The sequence below is a fragment of the Puma concolor genome, chromosome D3, assembly GCF_028749965.1.
Source record: "Puma concolor isolate L17-30 chromosome D3, mPumCon1.1.hap2, whole genome shotgun sequence".
In the NCBI taxonomy this organism is placed as follows: Eukaryota; Metazoa; Chordata; class Mammalia; order Carnivora; family Felidae; genus Puma; species Puma concolor.
In genome coordinates, this window is record NC_141678.1 from 66,824,329 (window position 1) to 66,842,023 (window position 17,695).

The 17,695-nt window shown below is 34.5% G+C and overlaps 1 protein-coding gene across 6 annotated transcripts in view; it reads left to right on the plus strand.

Annotated features, from left to right (window-relative positions):
- ARK2N (arkadia (RNF111) N-terminal like PKA signaling regulator 2N) overlaps window positions 1-17,695 on the plus strand; it is an 84,861-nt gene that overhangs the window by 46,599 nt on the left and 20,567 nt on the right. For 4 of the 6 annotated variants that reach the window (XM_086682885.1, XM_086682884.1, XM_086682883.1 and 1 more), the window contains exon 3: window positions 13,427-13,609. The exons of the other annotated variants lie outside the window; for them this stretch is intronic. In XM_086682885.1, coding sequence (XP_086539011.1) covers window positions 13,427-13,609 — 183 coding nt within the window. The remainder of the gene's footprint in view (window positions 1-13,426; window positions 13,610-17,695) is intronic. 6 annotated transcript variants of the gene reach the window in all.

Below are 17,695 nucleotides of genomic sequence, written 5' to 3' on the forward strand. Positions count from 1 at the left end.
AACTCAGAGACATTAATGTGTTTTTAAGAGGGGGAGGATATGATTTGTAGCATATCCTAAACTTAAACACAGAACCTTTTTTTGTTGTTTTGTTTTTTAAAGGCATAAATTTAGCACCTTGCATAGACCAGGGTTTGTAACAAAAGCTGACCCAGAGGTATATACATGGATTGTGTATATCCTTTGCATGGTTTTCTATAAGGAATATTTTTTAACATCATGTAGGAACATTTGATAAGAATCAGTTGAGAATTAATTGTATACTGATTTATTAGGGGTCAGCTGTGAAAATAGCTTTTAGAATTTTGAAGTCTAGACCGTGAAAATACTCAAGGATACAGTGGTTCTCAACTGAGGTTGTACACAATAAAATCACATGGAGAGCTTAAAACAAAATAAAACAAACCTTCAATGCCTGGGAGCCCTAGGTTTTGGTATTTGTTAAACCACTCCAGGTTTTTATGTGCAGCAAAGGTTGAAAACCACTGTTACAGATTAATGATTAGTTGTATAGTAACAGAATACAAGTTTTACTGGGCAAATAATATTGAAGCTGTGAAAAATGGTAGTGTTACTTAATTTTTCTCAGAATTACTTTAGTTAATTTAAGTGCTGCTTATCAGTGCTTTATATGGCTCTTCTTAGTAATGCTCAAGTCATTTTCCTGAATAAGCTTGTCTTAATAAAAATACAATTTTCTGAATTAATGATGTTTTATCAAATGGCCTCAATGTCTTTAAAGCTGACTTCAGTCATGCTGGGGGAACTGAAGGAGCACCCAGGGAAATTCCAGGATTATTTGACAGGGATGCTGTGTATGATAGGAATTGCATAGGCAGCATCCTAGAAGAGACCATGGGCTGTTTTCCCAAGATGCAGAGGCAGACAGAGGAGAAATTTTGCGTGTGGATGGAAGAGCTAACTCACCTTGACACTGGTGAAGAGAACAAGCAGCTGTCGAACCCAGGGAACTTAAAATGCAACTAGTCATCCAAAGAATTACCCTTCTCACCCAGTCTGGGGCATGCAGATGCCTGATTTCCAAGAACTATCACAGCAGCCCTTTGGTTCTTGTGCAACTTGTTGAAATGTTGACAGTACAGTAGAATTCCCAAAGACAACATTTTCCAGTTAACTTGACCAAAAATGGGAATATTACAGAACAAGCTTTGAATCTATCACAGAAATCAATTGTGTTAACTATCTGCTTTTTGGATTGTGTAAGAAGGAATATGCTTTTGGCTATTGTAAGTTTCTTTTGATGGTGTTTTAAAAAGTACAATAGTAAACAGTTGCTTTTAAAAAAAATATTCAAAACAGCAGAGTTGGATAATTTTAGCTTGTGTTTCATTACATATGGTTGGAACATAGAACCACATTTATACGATAATAGGAGTGATCCTCATCTTTATGCTTTTTTCATGCCAAAAACATAAATAAGATATAAGATAGGGAATGTTAGTGAATCCAGATAGGTAAGTAGTGAATTCTTTGAGAATCTCTTAACACTTATTCTCCCCAAACATTGTTGACTCTCTGATTCCAAAGGAGGGAATCATGTAATTAATCCCACTCTGAAGATCATAAATGATGAATGCACTGCATGAACATTTTTATGTCATTCTTCCATATGTCATTTAATGAATGCATTTGTTGCAAGTCTTTAATGAATTACAACTTTCAGTAACATTTGTATGTAGGAAGAATGAATTAATTTTTGAGGATATATATACACTCTGTACCTACTATGCAAGATATTGTAGAGAAAGCAGATAAGAACAGAGTTTGATTGCTTGCATGAGGACTTTTCATTGCTACATAGATGAATTTTTATCTTGAGCATTAACTTAAAGCTCACTGCCTGAGGCAGTAACCTGGCAGACATCATTCAGTGAAATTGTCTGGTACCTTGATGTAAAGAGTACCTCTAGAGGAAATAGATGAAATGGTCACTCTGTTAAGCGTATGTATTAAATGGGTTTTTAAGTTACTAGTGACTAACTGTATTAGCTAATGTACTACCAATTTAATTTTGTTTTTAATCCCCAGACTGAAAATAAATGGCCCTTTGGCATGTTAAAGGGCCCACAGAGTATGTCAAAGGGGAGAAAATATCACAGGATTGAAAGTCTTGCAGTATGATAGCTGTTTTTATGTGTGGCCTGAGATTGGGAAATACTGGTATTTTATGTTTTCTGGGTTGGTGAGAAGCCACTAAATTAGGATGAAATTTTTTAGTAGGAATATGTAACTTTGCTAATACTGTTTTTGTTTCAAATTTTGCTTTCTACTGGATTTCCTTACAATAAAAATTTATTGGTTTTTCCCTTCAAATTTATAATTTCATAACTTCTCGATATGAAACAGATTAATTATTTTAATACTTAATGAAGTTGCAACGTTGGAAAAACTAATTCTGTTTTGTAAGAGGAAGGATAGGTGGTTTATATAACAATGAAGACCTTTATTTTAATAGTTTATCAGGAACTTTACTCAGAAAATGGTCAGTATTTTAAGAATTTATCAGTAACTTAGAAAGTTATTAGTATATTTTCTATTTAGTTCTTTATCCAAATATTTGTAATTTTTAAATTAACTGTAATAGACCGAGCCAACTTTTTTTTCCTTTTTCTAGTTTTGAATTGAAAAATAAACTGTGTGATTTGGTTTTTTCGTTTTAGAACCTGATGGGTAAGAATTGGGAGTTAACTTTCGGGAGGCGTTAATGTTCTCAGGTCTCTTTGAAGAATGTATATAGGAATTGATGAAAAAGACTAGAAGTCTCTTAATTGTGTAATGATGGTCAGATTTCCTGAACTTGATATTTGACAAATAGGAGTAAGTTTGGAAACACCAGTGCAACTTGCAATAAATTTCTTAACATCAGCTAAGCTCTTACATAACATTAGTATGAATTTTCAACATAAACTATGATAGGAGTTAATTATAACTGATGTATTTTTCTCTGAAATGATAATACAACATTTGTAAATTACTTCAGCTAGTATTATTTTTAGATTAAGTTTTATATCAACAGGAAGAACATTGGTTTGGGATGACTGACTAGATTTTAACTAATCTGCGGTCATTATTTGAATTTGAGATATTTTCAGGGAAGTTCTGTCTTCAGTTTCTTCCTGAGATCACTGATTTTACTAGACATGGAGTTTTAGGCATAAAAAATGTCAATATAGGGGTGCCTGGCTGGCTCAGTCGGTAGAGCACGTGACTCTTGATCTCAGAGCTATGAGTTCAAACCCCCCATTGGGCATGGAACCTACTTAAAAAAATAAATTTAAAAAGTTAATTTCAGCATGTTAACATGACTACTTTTTAATGCATGTATAAACTGTTTCAAGTACTTAGCAGGTTTCTTTTTTGTTTCATGATTTAATATTTGATATATTAAGGATGTACTGATGCTTTTTATTTTTAAAATAGAAAATAATTCATCTTTTAAGAACACAAATTATTCCTAGTATTGACCGAATATATTCTAGTTTTTGTTATTAGATAATTGAGCAAAAAGTCTATAGATATACTTTTTGCCTTTAAGAGAAAAATGAAAAAGTTTTAGTGGACTAGAACTATCAAACATAGGTTTTATTTGTTTATTTTGTGTGGGAGGAGGGCCAGAGAGAGGAAGGAGACAGAGAATCCCAAGCAGGCTCCACACGCTGACACAGGGCTGAAACCCAGGAACCGCAAGATCTTGACCTGAGCCGAACTCGAGTCAGACACTTAACCAACTGATCCACCCAGGCGCTCCTCAAACATAGGTTATAATAATTGATATTCTAGGTAAGAATGATATTTAGGATATTTGAGAAGGTGTTAAACATTAATAATTTGGGACACCTTTCTACATAATTTTGGATAAAGAAGTGGAAAGAGGTTTTGGTAGAAAAAGGAAACCAGGATGTATTGATTTAATTCGTAGAATATGTTTCAAATATTAAAACTTATTCTAAAGTAAAATCTGAAATTTTGTGGTTTGGAGTGCTTAACCCTAATGATTTTGAAGCAGAAACATACATATAAATTTTATCCTGATTTTTAGTTTCTCACAGTGCCTTGAAAATTAAAATGTGAGCTGTTATAGGAAATATTATTTTGAAAAACAGTAAGTTTTTATATGAGTTGTGCATTAAATGGTTACACCTTGTCCAGATTGCACAATTTAAAAATTCCTCTTTCAAAAAATTTTGTTTCTGTATTACATATATTTACAGAAATATCCAGTATTGAACTTTTAAAAAATAACTGCTGTTTTGGATTATTGAATTCTCCTTCAGTGAGGCAAAGCCTGTATCCCTAAGATTATACCCCCTCATCTGTGGGGGTTATGTTTCAAGACCCCAGTGGATGCGTGAAACCACAGATAGTACCGAACCCTATAAATAGTTTGTTTTTTCGTATACAAACATATGTATGATAAGGTTTAATCTATAAATTAGGCACAGTAAGAGATGAGCAACAATAATAAAATACAACAATTATAACAATATATCGTAATAAAAATTATGCGAATGTGGTCTCTCAGAATATTTTATTGTACTGCACTTACCCTTTTTGTGATGATGTGAGGTGATAAAATGCGTTTGTGAGGAGAAGTAGTGAGGTGGATGATACAGGCACTGTGATGTAGTGTTAGGCTACTTTTGACCTTCTGACCGTTTGTCAGGAGGAAGATCATCTGTTTCCGGACCATTGTTGACTGATGGTAACTGAAATCATGGCAGTGAAACCGTGGTTAAAGGGAGACTGTTGTACGTTTAAGTACTAAAACGAAGAAGTGGGAATCACTTACGGATTATGTGGTGGCATTTTTATGTACGTGTATGTATTGTTTGAGAAGTGCCTAGTGGTCTTCCCTAATTTCTTTCTTTTGAATTCCTTTAATTTTCCTAGAATTTTAAGAAGGTTAAGGAATGTATCCTGTTTGGACCTCTTTGTAGTATATAAAGGGCTAATGCTGGAAGAAACTTCTTTCAACCTAAAACATTAATCTAGATGTCGTTGAAATACTTTTTATTTAAGAATAAAATCCCATTTCTCTAATATGTACACATGAAATTAGGTGATGATATTTAAAAGGGGGCATTATCCCCTCACTAAAGATAAATGTGTTTTCTGATAATCTGTCTACAGACTACTTTCTGCCTAGTTTGTACTAACTCAGTGTTGTAGGATATTAGATTTTTAATCATTTTAAGAGTATTTAACCAGATTAGAACGATCTGGTTATTTGAGCCACTTGTTAGATAATAACTGTCTTACTTGTATTGATGCATATTTGTGCGCATCATTAAAAATGAGTGTAATAAAAGCCCAAATAAAATTTCAATTTAGAACACAACACAATGAAAATCTTAAGATTTAATATCTTGTATAAAGTTTTTTTTTTTTTAACTTAGAATAAAGGATTCTATTATTTTGGGGTCCAAGAGAAAAAACCTTTTTTCTTGTTACCAAGTCAGAGGATTGAGCCTTATCTCAAGGGGTCTGGTCTGTGTGTGTGTGTCTGCACGTGTGCACATATGCCCACTTCTGAAATAACTAATTTTTGTATTTTTTTATTGTTACATTTGACAAGTTGTTGGAGACAGATAACAATGCAATAGTCTACAGGGATTTTTATTAATATAATATCCATTCATGTATGTAAGAGTTGCCCACATATAAACCTAGTTGGGGTGATAAAATTGGAGAAAAAAGTTACTTTATGGATTTTGTTTTTGTCATGTAAAGGTTTTTGACTTCTTGTGTATTTCACTAGCAGACTGAGTTAAAGAATAATTTTGCTTCATTGCTTTTGTCATTCTACAGTGTTATGTAGATTTAACAGCAGAGACCCAGGTCTCTGAGTCTAGGTATATCTCAATTTACATAAGATTTATTACTTAAAATTTGTGTACAAGTCAGAATATTAGAAATGAAATAATTTTAAACGATTAAATCTGCTTGTTAATGGAAGAAATGCTGTAGTGAATCCTTTTGTTGAGCAAATAAAGCACCCAAATTGATATCACTGATAATTTTCATTTTTAATATACAGCTGAATTTGCCTAATGATACAGCTACATGAAAGTTGTAGGTAAGATGGTGAACAGGCTTCTTCCTGTCATCATTTGTTTAGAATAACAGATTATAGGCAAGCTGTCTCGTAGAAGGTGACCTTTTAAAGTAATTGTACCTGTTACATTTTGTTTAGCTTATATTTATTTCCCTGTCTCCAGTTTGAATTATTTAAATGATACAGTGAGAGCACAGTGAAAGAGATTTTGTGGAATGCCACATGTTAGAAAATACAGCATCAAAACAATTTGAGCAAATTTATTAAACTTAAAATTTTTTTACTGTGAAAATTGTTCAGTAAAAATTGTTCTCGAAGAAAAATTCTTCTCAAAATCCTCTCCATAAATGGCATCAATGTCCTTAATCAGTGTACAGATAAGAAATTTGTTTTTTTAATTTGTCCAGAACAGTTGTATGATACATGGATTGTACACAACGTGAATAACTTCGGAGTTTCTACACTTTTCATTTTTTTTTTTTTTATTTCTGTTTTTAATTTCTCTGAATCTTAGGAAGGTTGGTGGGGATTGAAAACGAACTATTATTACTGGCATTGAGTAGATCTTATATTAAATTTACTACAACATAAAATAGAAGACATCCTAAAAAATGAAGGAGTAATAATCTATGAGGAAGTGTATTCTTTGGTAATAAACTCTTACGACTTTGAGATTTGGAAAGAATGTTATTAAATAACTGATTTTTATTTTATTGCACTTTCTTTATATATTTTACCTAACTGCATTTGAAGTGTAACAATTAATCTAGATAAATAAAAGTTTCAAAAAAGAAATGTTTCTTGTTACTCTATTGAGGATAGCATTGGTTGTTATATTAGTGATTGTCTACCAGTTAATTCACATTAGGTGTTTGGGAGTCAAGAAACCTGCTTTTCCATTATGCAATATTAGTTTGTGGTCAGAATAATTAATAGATTTTACATGATGTTTTTGGGATGATTTTCAGGTTTTTTTGTAATTGCTATATTGAAAAAGGTAATAATACCAGTGTTAACATAAAAGGTTGAGATTCTTTTTCTTTACACGTTCTACTGAGTTATCCTATTAAAAATTGAGGAATATTTGGAAAATAGAGTTTAGACTACTTCAGGGAGTAATCAGAAAGCTGGAATGGAGATATCTTTAACAGGGATCATAGAGATGGAGATGTGGCTAAAATCATATCTAATTTTTGTGTTCTTTGTGAACATGGTACAGATATTTCAGTTTTGTTCTCTGAATCCTCAAAGCAGTAGGTCATGAGTTTGTTTCTGAAATAGGAAGATAAATTGAAAGATGGTGACCTCTTCAGGTGCCCTGTTTTCCGAACTTTTAGGTTTTGTTGAATATCCAGATACGTGACCCGAGTTATCTTATGAATAACCTCCCAATTTTCCCAACTTTGTAGTTAGTGGTGAAATGTTAAAATGAAATTTTCTTTCTTGAGATCAACTTTCTAACTACTCTGATAATCTTGAATATTTGCTTTTACCTCATCTTTGATCCTCTCAAAATTAACTCTTAATCAGTATCATAGGTAACTTTCCTGGGTGAATAAAATGACTTGTCATTTACTAGTATGATATAAGGACAGATGTAGTCCTTAAAACTTTATTCCCACCTTGCAAACTTTATAATGTCTAAAATTTTAATAATTGAGATGAGTAGAATGAAAAAAGTACAAAAACAGTTTTATTTTGGAAATGACATAATGCCAGGTGCCTGGCTGGCTGGCTCAGTCAGTGGAGCATACGACTCTTGATATTGAGTTCAAGCCCCACATTGGGTGTAGAGATTACTTAAAAAACAAATTAGTAAAAATTTAATTAAAAAAGGGAAAATGACTTAATGCCTAAACATAAAATTTCATTGTATATTGCATTTAATTTCCATTTAGCTCTGTTTTCTCAGACATTTTTCTTTTTACTGAAATAGCATTTGATATTATTCTGGAGAAAATAGACACACACGGATTTTGGTATTTAAAGCTGTTTTTTTAGAGATGGCACTTTTCTGTGTAGCTTTTTGTTTTTTTTCTGGTAGATGTAATTATTTGTCTTTTTCAACAGCTGCTTTGAAAATTGCTTTTTATTTTTTCACATTGTTCTATTTGTGCATATATATTTTTGACAGTAATAAAAATACAGCATAAGTATTCTCAAGTATGTTTTCTCTTATATTCGCAAATACAGATTTTCACCTTGGTAAGTATTTTGGTATGGAATGAAAACGCCTTTTTTCTTGAGTAGGTTCTGCCAAAATGCAAATTTCCTCCTGCAGCTCTTCAGGTTTGTCCTTCCCCTCAATTCCTTATTCCCCCCACACTGCATTCTCTCACTTGCCTACTGCCACATATACTCTCCCTTCTTAGACCCTTTGGCTAGGTAATTGCTAAGAATGCTTCTTTCAGGCGTAGCTTTTTTGAATCTGACTATCTGGATTGAGGCCAAATGTGATTTCCACCTTTCTCATGATGTTGTAGATAGATAATGGCCCTGGGCATAGGCCCTTTAATGACTGTGGCAGTAGAGCTTATATGGGATCGTTTCGCAGTAACAAGATAGATTTTTTTCTCTCCTAGTGAGGGGTTTCAGGAGATTGGCTATACTGGGGAGGACAGAAGGAATTTTCTCTGAGCTTTGTTGTATATTACTATAGTTATAGAAATGGGAGTTGAAGGGGCAAAGTGTGTCTTGGGCCATTGCCCCACCTTTCCTTGGGCCCAAGACTTAACAATAGAGAGACAAGGAGGAGTGCGTTTCTAGGGTGTCTGAGATACTAGAGGAATTCCCATCTCTCAGATCTAATTAGACCTCATACTGGGAGACTGACACTTGTGTTAGTGGGAAGCTCTGTAGGCTAGGATGGTGCAAAATATGAAATAATCCAAAAATGATCTCTGTTTGGGTATGAAACACTTTTATATGAACACACCCAAGCTGACATTACACTTCAGACAAAAAGAAACGTACAAAAGCCCATTTGTGAAGATCTCAGTAATCCCAAGAAAGCATTTGCTTAATAAGTGGGGTTAATCTATGACCAGTGTGAGGCACCAACCCAGGCAGGGATGTTTTCTCATAGCTGCTCCTGCTTTTTTTTTTTTTTTTTTTTTTTTTTTTAAATAAAGTTTGTTTATTTTGATAGAAGGGGGAGGGGCAGAGAGAGAGAATCCCAAGCAGGCTTCGCCCTGTCAGCACAGAGCCCAGTGTGGGGCTCGATCTCATGAACCATGAGATCATGACCGGAGCTAAAATCAAGATTCAGACACGACTGACTAAGCCACCCAGGTGCCCCTTTTCTCAAAGCTTCTTGCATGCAGGCTCTGTAGAGTAGAATTTACATGTAAAGATAAGCAAACAAAATAGGGCAGGTGCTAATTATAGTGGAAAGATGGGGCAGTGGTCCAGTATTCTGCTGGTATGTCATCTTTAGCTCTTGCCATAACTCTGTGAAGAAATGAGTCCTAGAGCTAAGTAGTAGTAGGCAGGACTTCAACCTGTATGTTGGCTGCCAAAAATCTGTACGTACTTCCTATGCTGTTCCGTCTTGTATATTTCCAGTTCTCTCAACACTGAACAACTGTAATGTAATTCATTTCTGGTTCCACCTAATTAGGACTCAGATCTCTCATCTGTAAAACAAGAATGGTAAATTATGTATTACCTTACATCATTTTTAAAAATTTTGTGCTTTTGGTAGTGAAATTCTAAAGGATTTGTCAGGGATAAATGCAGTAAAGGATGTTGGTTTTGTTTTGCTTTTTTGTTTTGTTTCACATTCTCTCAGTGAGATTTAAAGAACATTTTTTTAAAGAAGAAAATAATAGGTTGAAAGAAAACTAATTCATAAATTTAAACACTTGATGACAGTAGTAGAGAAGGTTAACCATAAAAGAGTAAACTTCACTGTGTCAGAAATGTGTGAGGACACAGATACATCTGTATTTTATTATTTGAAAAGTTAGAACCTGTGTGTAGGCTAGGATGTAATTGAGAGGGTACAAACCTATTTCTAGCATAAAATGGATGAATCGATGTTCACAAGTCAGTGGATTGCTTGACTTTTAATTTTTTGCCTTGTAATTGTAATGAGCAGCAAAATTTTCAAAATCTTGCAATCAGGAGGAGAGACAGCACTTTGATTGACCACAGGCCAATTAGTTATTAACTAATTGTGTTAACATTTACCTTTATAGAGATATGCTATTAAGGATTGTAGAAAAACTAGAAAGTCATTATAAATTTATGTTTTAAGATTGTGACAGACATCAAGTTTAGCAGATGGGAGAATGTGTAGTTTGGCTAATCCTTAAATGTAACATGGAATGTGCTTACATTAATGATTAATTTTTAAATTGGAAATGTTTCCATGTATAACTTTACTTGAAGTGACGATTTTGATGCTTTTGAAAGCCAAAGTAATCTTAGTAGCAGTGCATTTGTTCTCACAGTATAGAGAAGAATCAAGTGGGAGAGAGGACAGTATCTCCATGTTTATTCCATCCTGTAATGAATTGTTAGAGTCAAATTGGAAGAATAGTTGCTGCTTCTCTCATTAATGTGCTGAATTTTCCCAGCTCCTCCTCCATAGCTTTTTTTCCCTTTCTTTCTTTTAAAAGACAGATACAATTACTACAGGATCTTACCTGTCTCTTAATTTTGCTGTGCAGCAAGAATCACTTTTAAAAGAATATCACAAATTATCACCATCAGGTAGCTCGTATTTACTTAGTGGTTTAAAGTTCAAACCCTAATGCTGAGTGCTTTAAACCTACTTTATTTCATCTTGGTTTGCTAATGATAAGTGTAACATAACCTTGGAACATAAGATCATTAATTTTGGTTTCAAGTTGGAAGAAAGATGGAAAGGCATCCATTCCTTTATTAAAGTTTGTATAGTATTGACTTGTCATTGTTTTGGATAGACTGGAAATGAGAAATGACACTGATAATAATTTAACTTTTAAGTATAATTAAAATATGAAAATATCACTGTCTTTGTTTATGATGAATACTAAATTTAAGCTAAGCTATAAGGTGTGCTGTTTGGAAATATGGAAGATACAAGAATGAAGCCAGATAACAAGTTTATGCTTGTATTTCCTACTGATGAAGACTTTCAGACAAGTTATTTCCATGGGTAGGTGATGTTAACTCTGCATGTACATATACAACTCTACTCTTTGCATGATTCTACATGTAGGAGTGGTACAATTTTGACTTGACTGTTGACCTGATGCCTCAATTTGGTGGTTGTAGGGGGGAGGGATGTGAGAGCAAGAGGTGGTGAATGGTACTAGTGGTGTAAATTTTAAAATAAATCTTTAATTTTTTGCAAAACAACACTTAAGCCCTTTTAAAAATAGAACATTTGGTCAAATAGTCAATATTGTACTTGACCCTCATATCTTCTGCACCCAAGTATTTGGACATCACACAGTATCTTGATTCCATAATAATCATTTTGAACTCTGACGAGAACTCCATAAATAATAGAGCTTTCTTTTCTTTTTTAGAAAAGAAAAACGTCAAACATGAACTAATTTTTTTCTATTTGAGCTAAAATCCATTACCAACTGATACTGAGGCTACACTATCGAATTTTCTGAACTTGATTTACCCTTTTGGGGGAATTGGAAATTATCTTTAAGTAGTCAACTGAAATTGTAATGATCGTCAGAATTTCATATTGTGACATGTCTGTTCTTATACAGTGGCACTTAACAACTCGTTTGCTTTTATTTGGTCATTTTTATTTTAAAAATGTTGCTACATAAACTTTTGGTTTGGGACCTTTGCTTTAAGGGATAAATATCCCAGATGTGTTTCATGTTTTGTTCAGTCACAATTCACACAATGGATGCTTGTATTAAAACTAATCTTTCATTGTGTTCTATTTTAATGAGTCATTGGCATATGTATTCCTTCATAGTCCAGAGTTTCATAAAATAGGTGTGTTGAATGTAAAACAGTCTTGATATTAAAAAAATCTTTATGGAAATAAATAATTTGCCTGCACTTTATAAATAGCTGTTGGGGGGAGAAACTGCATTCCTTTATTTCTGCTTTATTCTAAAATGAAGATGGTAGTAAGGGATGTATTTCATAATTGAATGAAAACTCTATTTTTGTTTTTTGCTATTAGAAAAAGGGTAGCATTAGCATTTAAAGCATGTATCTATTCTACAAGCATGATTATTGAGTTATTTTAGCATGAATCACTGCGGTTTAATTTCTTTGGAAATCAGCTGCCTTTTTCGGCTAGTTAGGGTGATTTGGAGGTAGAAGGGATCTTTTTTTTTTTTTTTTTCCAGTTAGAACTTTAATATCTTCCTCTAAAATAACCCATAAGGTTGCGTATCGTTGCCTTGGAATGTGAGCTGGTTGTCTTTCTCAGGGAAAAGAAAATTTAGATATTCCTAACAAAACATCCCAAGCAAAATCCTGAAGGTGGATTTTGTGAGTATTGTCTTTTTGTAGAAAAAGTATTTCTTTTTGTAGAAAAAGTGTTTCTTTTTGTAGAAAAGAGTATTGTCTTTTTGTTATAAAATGCATAACACCCCTGATATTTTTATTTTTTAAAGTTTATTTTGAGAGAGAGAGAGAGAGGGCGAGCACAAGTGGGAGAGGGGCAGAGAGAGAGGGCGAGAGAATCCCAAGCAGGCTCCTGCTCAGCGTGGAGCCCGATGTGGGGCTCGATCCCCTGAGATCCCATGAACCGTGAGATTATGACCTGAGTCGAAACCAAGAGTCGGGTGCTTAACGGACTGAGCCACCCAGGTGCCCTGATCCCTGGTATTTTTAAAGGGCTTTATTGGATATAGTCAAGTAGAGCTCCTAATGTTAACCTTATTTCTTTAGAATAGAAAAATATGTATTTGACTTTCTTCTTTGAATCTAACAGTGACTTTTTAAGTATTAGCTACTAAGAGAAAGAACTAGATTCATTCTCTGAAAAACTATAAATTGACTTTTAATAGTTTGCATCAGTTTTTTTCCTTAAAAAATCAGTTTTACTTTCTCTGTGGAGTCTTCTCCTTTTTCATAGTCTTTTGCTCTATAGGAATGTGACGAGAATTCAGTGTAACTTTGTTCAGTACAGTCTTGTCTTCTGTTCTTCATAATAACACTCCTTTTCTCCTTTTCAAATGTGTCCCTCATCTTATAAGCTTGGGTTATCTTTTCCACTTTCACATCATGTACAAAATATTAGATGTATAAAGTGTAGCTTTTCTGACCAGGTAGAGTAATAAGATAAAGGCAACTGGCATTTAGAGGGCTCTTAGTTGCAGAAGTATTTTTCACCCCACAAGTTAGATACAAGTATACATTTTCTTTCCTCCCTAGATGGACCTCCAGTTGTAGCTCATTATGATATGTCTGACACCAGCTCTGACCCAGAAGTGGTAAATGTGGACAATTTATTGGCGGCTGCGGTAGTTCAAGAGCACAGTAATTCTGTAGGAGGCCAGGACACAGGAGCTACCTGGAGGACCAGCGGGCTTCTAGAGGAGCTGAATGCGGAGGCAGGTTGGTCTCCCTCCCCTCCCCCTTCTCTAACGGTGTACTGTGCATGTGTCCTGGCAGCTGTTTTCCTTGTAGTGGACCTTGCCGAGGAGAGCAGGCCAACTAGAGACATCTGGCTTTCGATGATTGTGACTATCCAGGGTGCCCTTTACAACTGAAGAGGAGATGTGGGTAGCGTGTCTGTCATTCATCTTTCCTAATATGAAGGAAGCAAAAATGAGAATTAATTGTAGGCACAGGTAGATTTCAGTATACCTATTTCTTGGGTTAAAAATGCTTAACATACGTTAACTACTCAGATGACCTTAATACTCCCCCACCCTCCCCTTCTCCAGGGGTTTCCCTCACTTAATCTGTATAGCAACCTTGCAGTATGGGGAGGGAGCTGATTACACCTGCCCCCTGGGGCTGTTCCTAAGAAGGGCTGCACTGTTTCTTCTGCTTCTAGGGGTGCCAGTGTCCCTGTCCCTGTCCATTCCTCTCCAGTAGTTCTCATGTTTGTCTTTTCCAACCCTTTTCTTTCAGTTTCTGCTTCTCGTATCTCAGGAAAATCTCTATCCCTGTCTTGCATAATTTATCTGGGCTCTATAATAATTCTGAAGAGTGATATTTATTCACTAAAAAAAACCATTGCATTACTTTTAAAAACCTTCCCTCCAACTCCAGCTGTCCTGCAGTGTGTTCCTCAGTACTTTTTCAGCATTCTTTCTCATTTAAGCCTTTTTCTTAAAGCACTAGTTCTTAAGTTTGAGAAAAGAGGGTGAGGGGATGGAGAGACTACTTTTGTAGTGTGTATTTTCTTTAGTGCTACAGAAGTTAGCACTTCTATAGTAGTGCTACAGAAGTTAGCACTACTATTAACTATAGTTAAATTATAAATAGCCTTGGCTTTTATGAGCTAATCCTGTAAATCACTAAAATATGTTTATGGCAAATGAGTTTTGCAAAAATAATAATGGGCTTAGAACTTGTTATACTGAAATTGTTAAGAAATAAAAAAGAAGACAGAACTCCACAGATCATTTGTCCTTAATTCTTCCTTTCATAATCTTTGATTGGAACAAAATAAAAATCTCTGGTTGAACTTCTGATTTATAGTGACTAATTTTGGAGCAGGACCTAGATTTAGTTTTAAGTAGGTTTAGACTGCTAACTATTTGACCTTGACCTTGGACAAGGTGTTTCTCCTCTGGACTTTAATTTTTATATGTATAAAGACTTGCTTTGCTCAACAAGGATCTTTTAAGGATTTATTATGTGTAAGTACTTTTAAAAATTAAGCAGTAATATTTTATATCAAAGGACAGTAGGTTGACCACATTTTGTGCAATATGTGTTTCTAAGTTACATATTTGTTCTGTATACTGGGAAATTTATCTTCATATTTTATCCATTGACAAATGGTCCATTCTATTTCAGTTTTATTTCCTTGTTTCTTAGTCCTTCCATTAAAATGTAGACCACTGCATAGTAAATTCTTGGAGAACACATCAAAATTTAACTTTTGTCTTTTATAGAGTTTTAATATTAGTTTAAACCACATGGAATTGTTAATATTTGACTTTTTGACCTATAACCCAGCAGTTTCAGATATTTCAACCTAATAATGCAGGTTGTGGGGTCTTAAAGTATCCTTAAAGTTACCAGCATTTGGGGATAGCATCACATTTTAAGATTCAAGTAATTGTTAGCTTGGTTGTTTAAAACATCACTAGCCTTTGTGTACTTAATTCTATTTTTGGTTGTGTTTTTGAATTTCAGTAACACAAAAAAATGTTTTTTAAGTTTATTTTGAGAGAGAGAGAGAGAGAGCCTGAGTGTGTGAGCAGGGGAGAGGCAGAGAGAGAGAGAGAGAGAGAGAGAGAGAGAGAGAGAGAGAGAGTGAGAGTGTGTGAGCACTGTCAGCATGGAGCTCAGTATGGGGGTCGAACTCATAAACCGTGAGATCATGACCTGCGCCGAAATCAAGAGTTGGACGCTTAAGCTTAACCACTTAACCTCTTAACTAACTGAGCCACCCAGGTACCCCTCAGTTATACAAAATTTTAAGAGTATATCACTCAGGTATTTACCACCATTCTTAAGAAATGAAATGTGACAAAAATATGTGAGGGGGAACACCCATGGCTTCAACTCTGTTCCCCTTCCTTTTCCCTCTCCACTCCAAAGCTGTCTTGAATTTGGTATTTGATATTGGTATTCCTGTATATGTATTTATATTTTTACTGCATTTGTTACATATCTGTAAACAAGCATGTTTTAATATTAATTGCTGTTACATAGAAGGTAATCATTTGTAACTTTTTTCAACATTTTAAGTTTTATTCTCATTGATAAGTATGGCTTTAGTTCATTCATTTTTTACTATTTAGTATTGACTGTATGAATATATCACAGTTGACTTACCCATTCTCTTTTTGGACATTTAGAGTGCTGTTCCTAATGATGCTACCATTAACATTTCTTGTATGTCTCTTGATACCTGTGTGTGATTAATTTCCCTAGGATATAATATATAGAGAACATATGTATGTATTGGGCCATAAATTGTGTGTAGATTTTTGTATATCATAAGACATGGTCATCACTGTTCAACAGATCCCGATGACCTTTTCTTATGAAGCCATTTATTGGCTCATGAAAGTCCTTTTTTCTAAATCTGACAATGCAGGTATGTGAGTAATAAAGAAAACTTCTAATATTCTCTAGTCTTGATATAATTGTCATAATGGGAACCCATCTTGCAGATTTTGAATATACTTACAGTGCCACAACAAAATGTTAACAGAATTTATGCTTGTTTGCCAATTTTATAGTTTTGAGATTTGAACTGTTAGCATCAATGAGATGTCATTCTTGTGGTTTTAGTTTAAGATAAATGTTCTGATGGTTAATCTGAGTTATCCTACTGTCCCTCCCAACAAAATAAAAACCCAGTCACTGAACTGACTATTCAGGGGTTAATCAGTAGCAGCATCTCAGATGATGTTCGCAGCCCCACTCTGTTTAGGATCCTTAAGCAATTATGTGATGTTCCAGTATGCAAAAGAGTTTTTACTCTTTAGTTTTAGTTTTAACCAAGAAAAAGAATTGAAATTAAGAAAGCCACTGGTCAACAGAAGATCTCAACTTTCCATTTCAACTCTTGCCATGTGTTTACTTTTCTCTTGGTTGGTGCTGGAATCGCATACTGTTGTAGGTGGCAGCTTGCTGCCAACAAGCATCTTGTTTTGAAGCAGCAGCCACTCACATACTGTGTGAACTCCAATAAATGACAGTTGTTTCCCTGTCTGTGGAACTGGAATAAAACTAGTATACACCCCGAAAGATTATTGTTTGTACTTAGTACAGAATATAGCACACAGGCCTTCAGGAATGCTAGCGGGCATTATGCTAATATATTCATGCTGAAGTAGGCTGAGTAAGGAAGCAGGTGACTAATGGACCTAATCTGTGAATTTCTAATTTACTGTCCTCCCCTGGAATGAGTTGCTCTGGCTACAGGAATGTCCGATACTTGACCTGGGTGTCAAAATTACCCAGGGTGCTGATAAAAATTCAGAATCCTAGATTTCTCCTTGAAGATTCTGTAAGTAGATCTGGTATGGGGTCTGAAAAACCTGTTTTTGGTAATCACCCCCAGGTAACTCTTGCATTGGACATGTTTAGGAAACTATCAGTAGATCTGAAAATGGCTTAATTTTTATATATTGCTAGTAATAGCTCACTGTGAACATAAATGCAGATGAAGCTAAGACCAGCAGAAGTCTGAAGTACTCTTGGGGTAGAAAGCTTGTAATTGTGATGAACTGAATTAGAGTGTTCCCCCGGCCCCCAAGGAAATTAAAACTAATACAGAAATGATAGTTTTTTTCCCATCGGCCTTCCTGTCAAGAAGGTAGGTTATTGAACATGTTCCCATCCCTGAAATACAGATGATAATCTTGATTTGTCCATAACACTAGTTGTAGTGCAGAGAAACAAATCTTGTTTCCTGTTCTTAGTGTAGGCCTTTTTATATTTAGGCTGGATTGGCCATGTTTCTCTTATTAGCACTTTAAAGTCAATGTAGCAGTCTTGTGAAGGAGA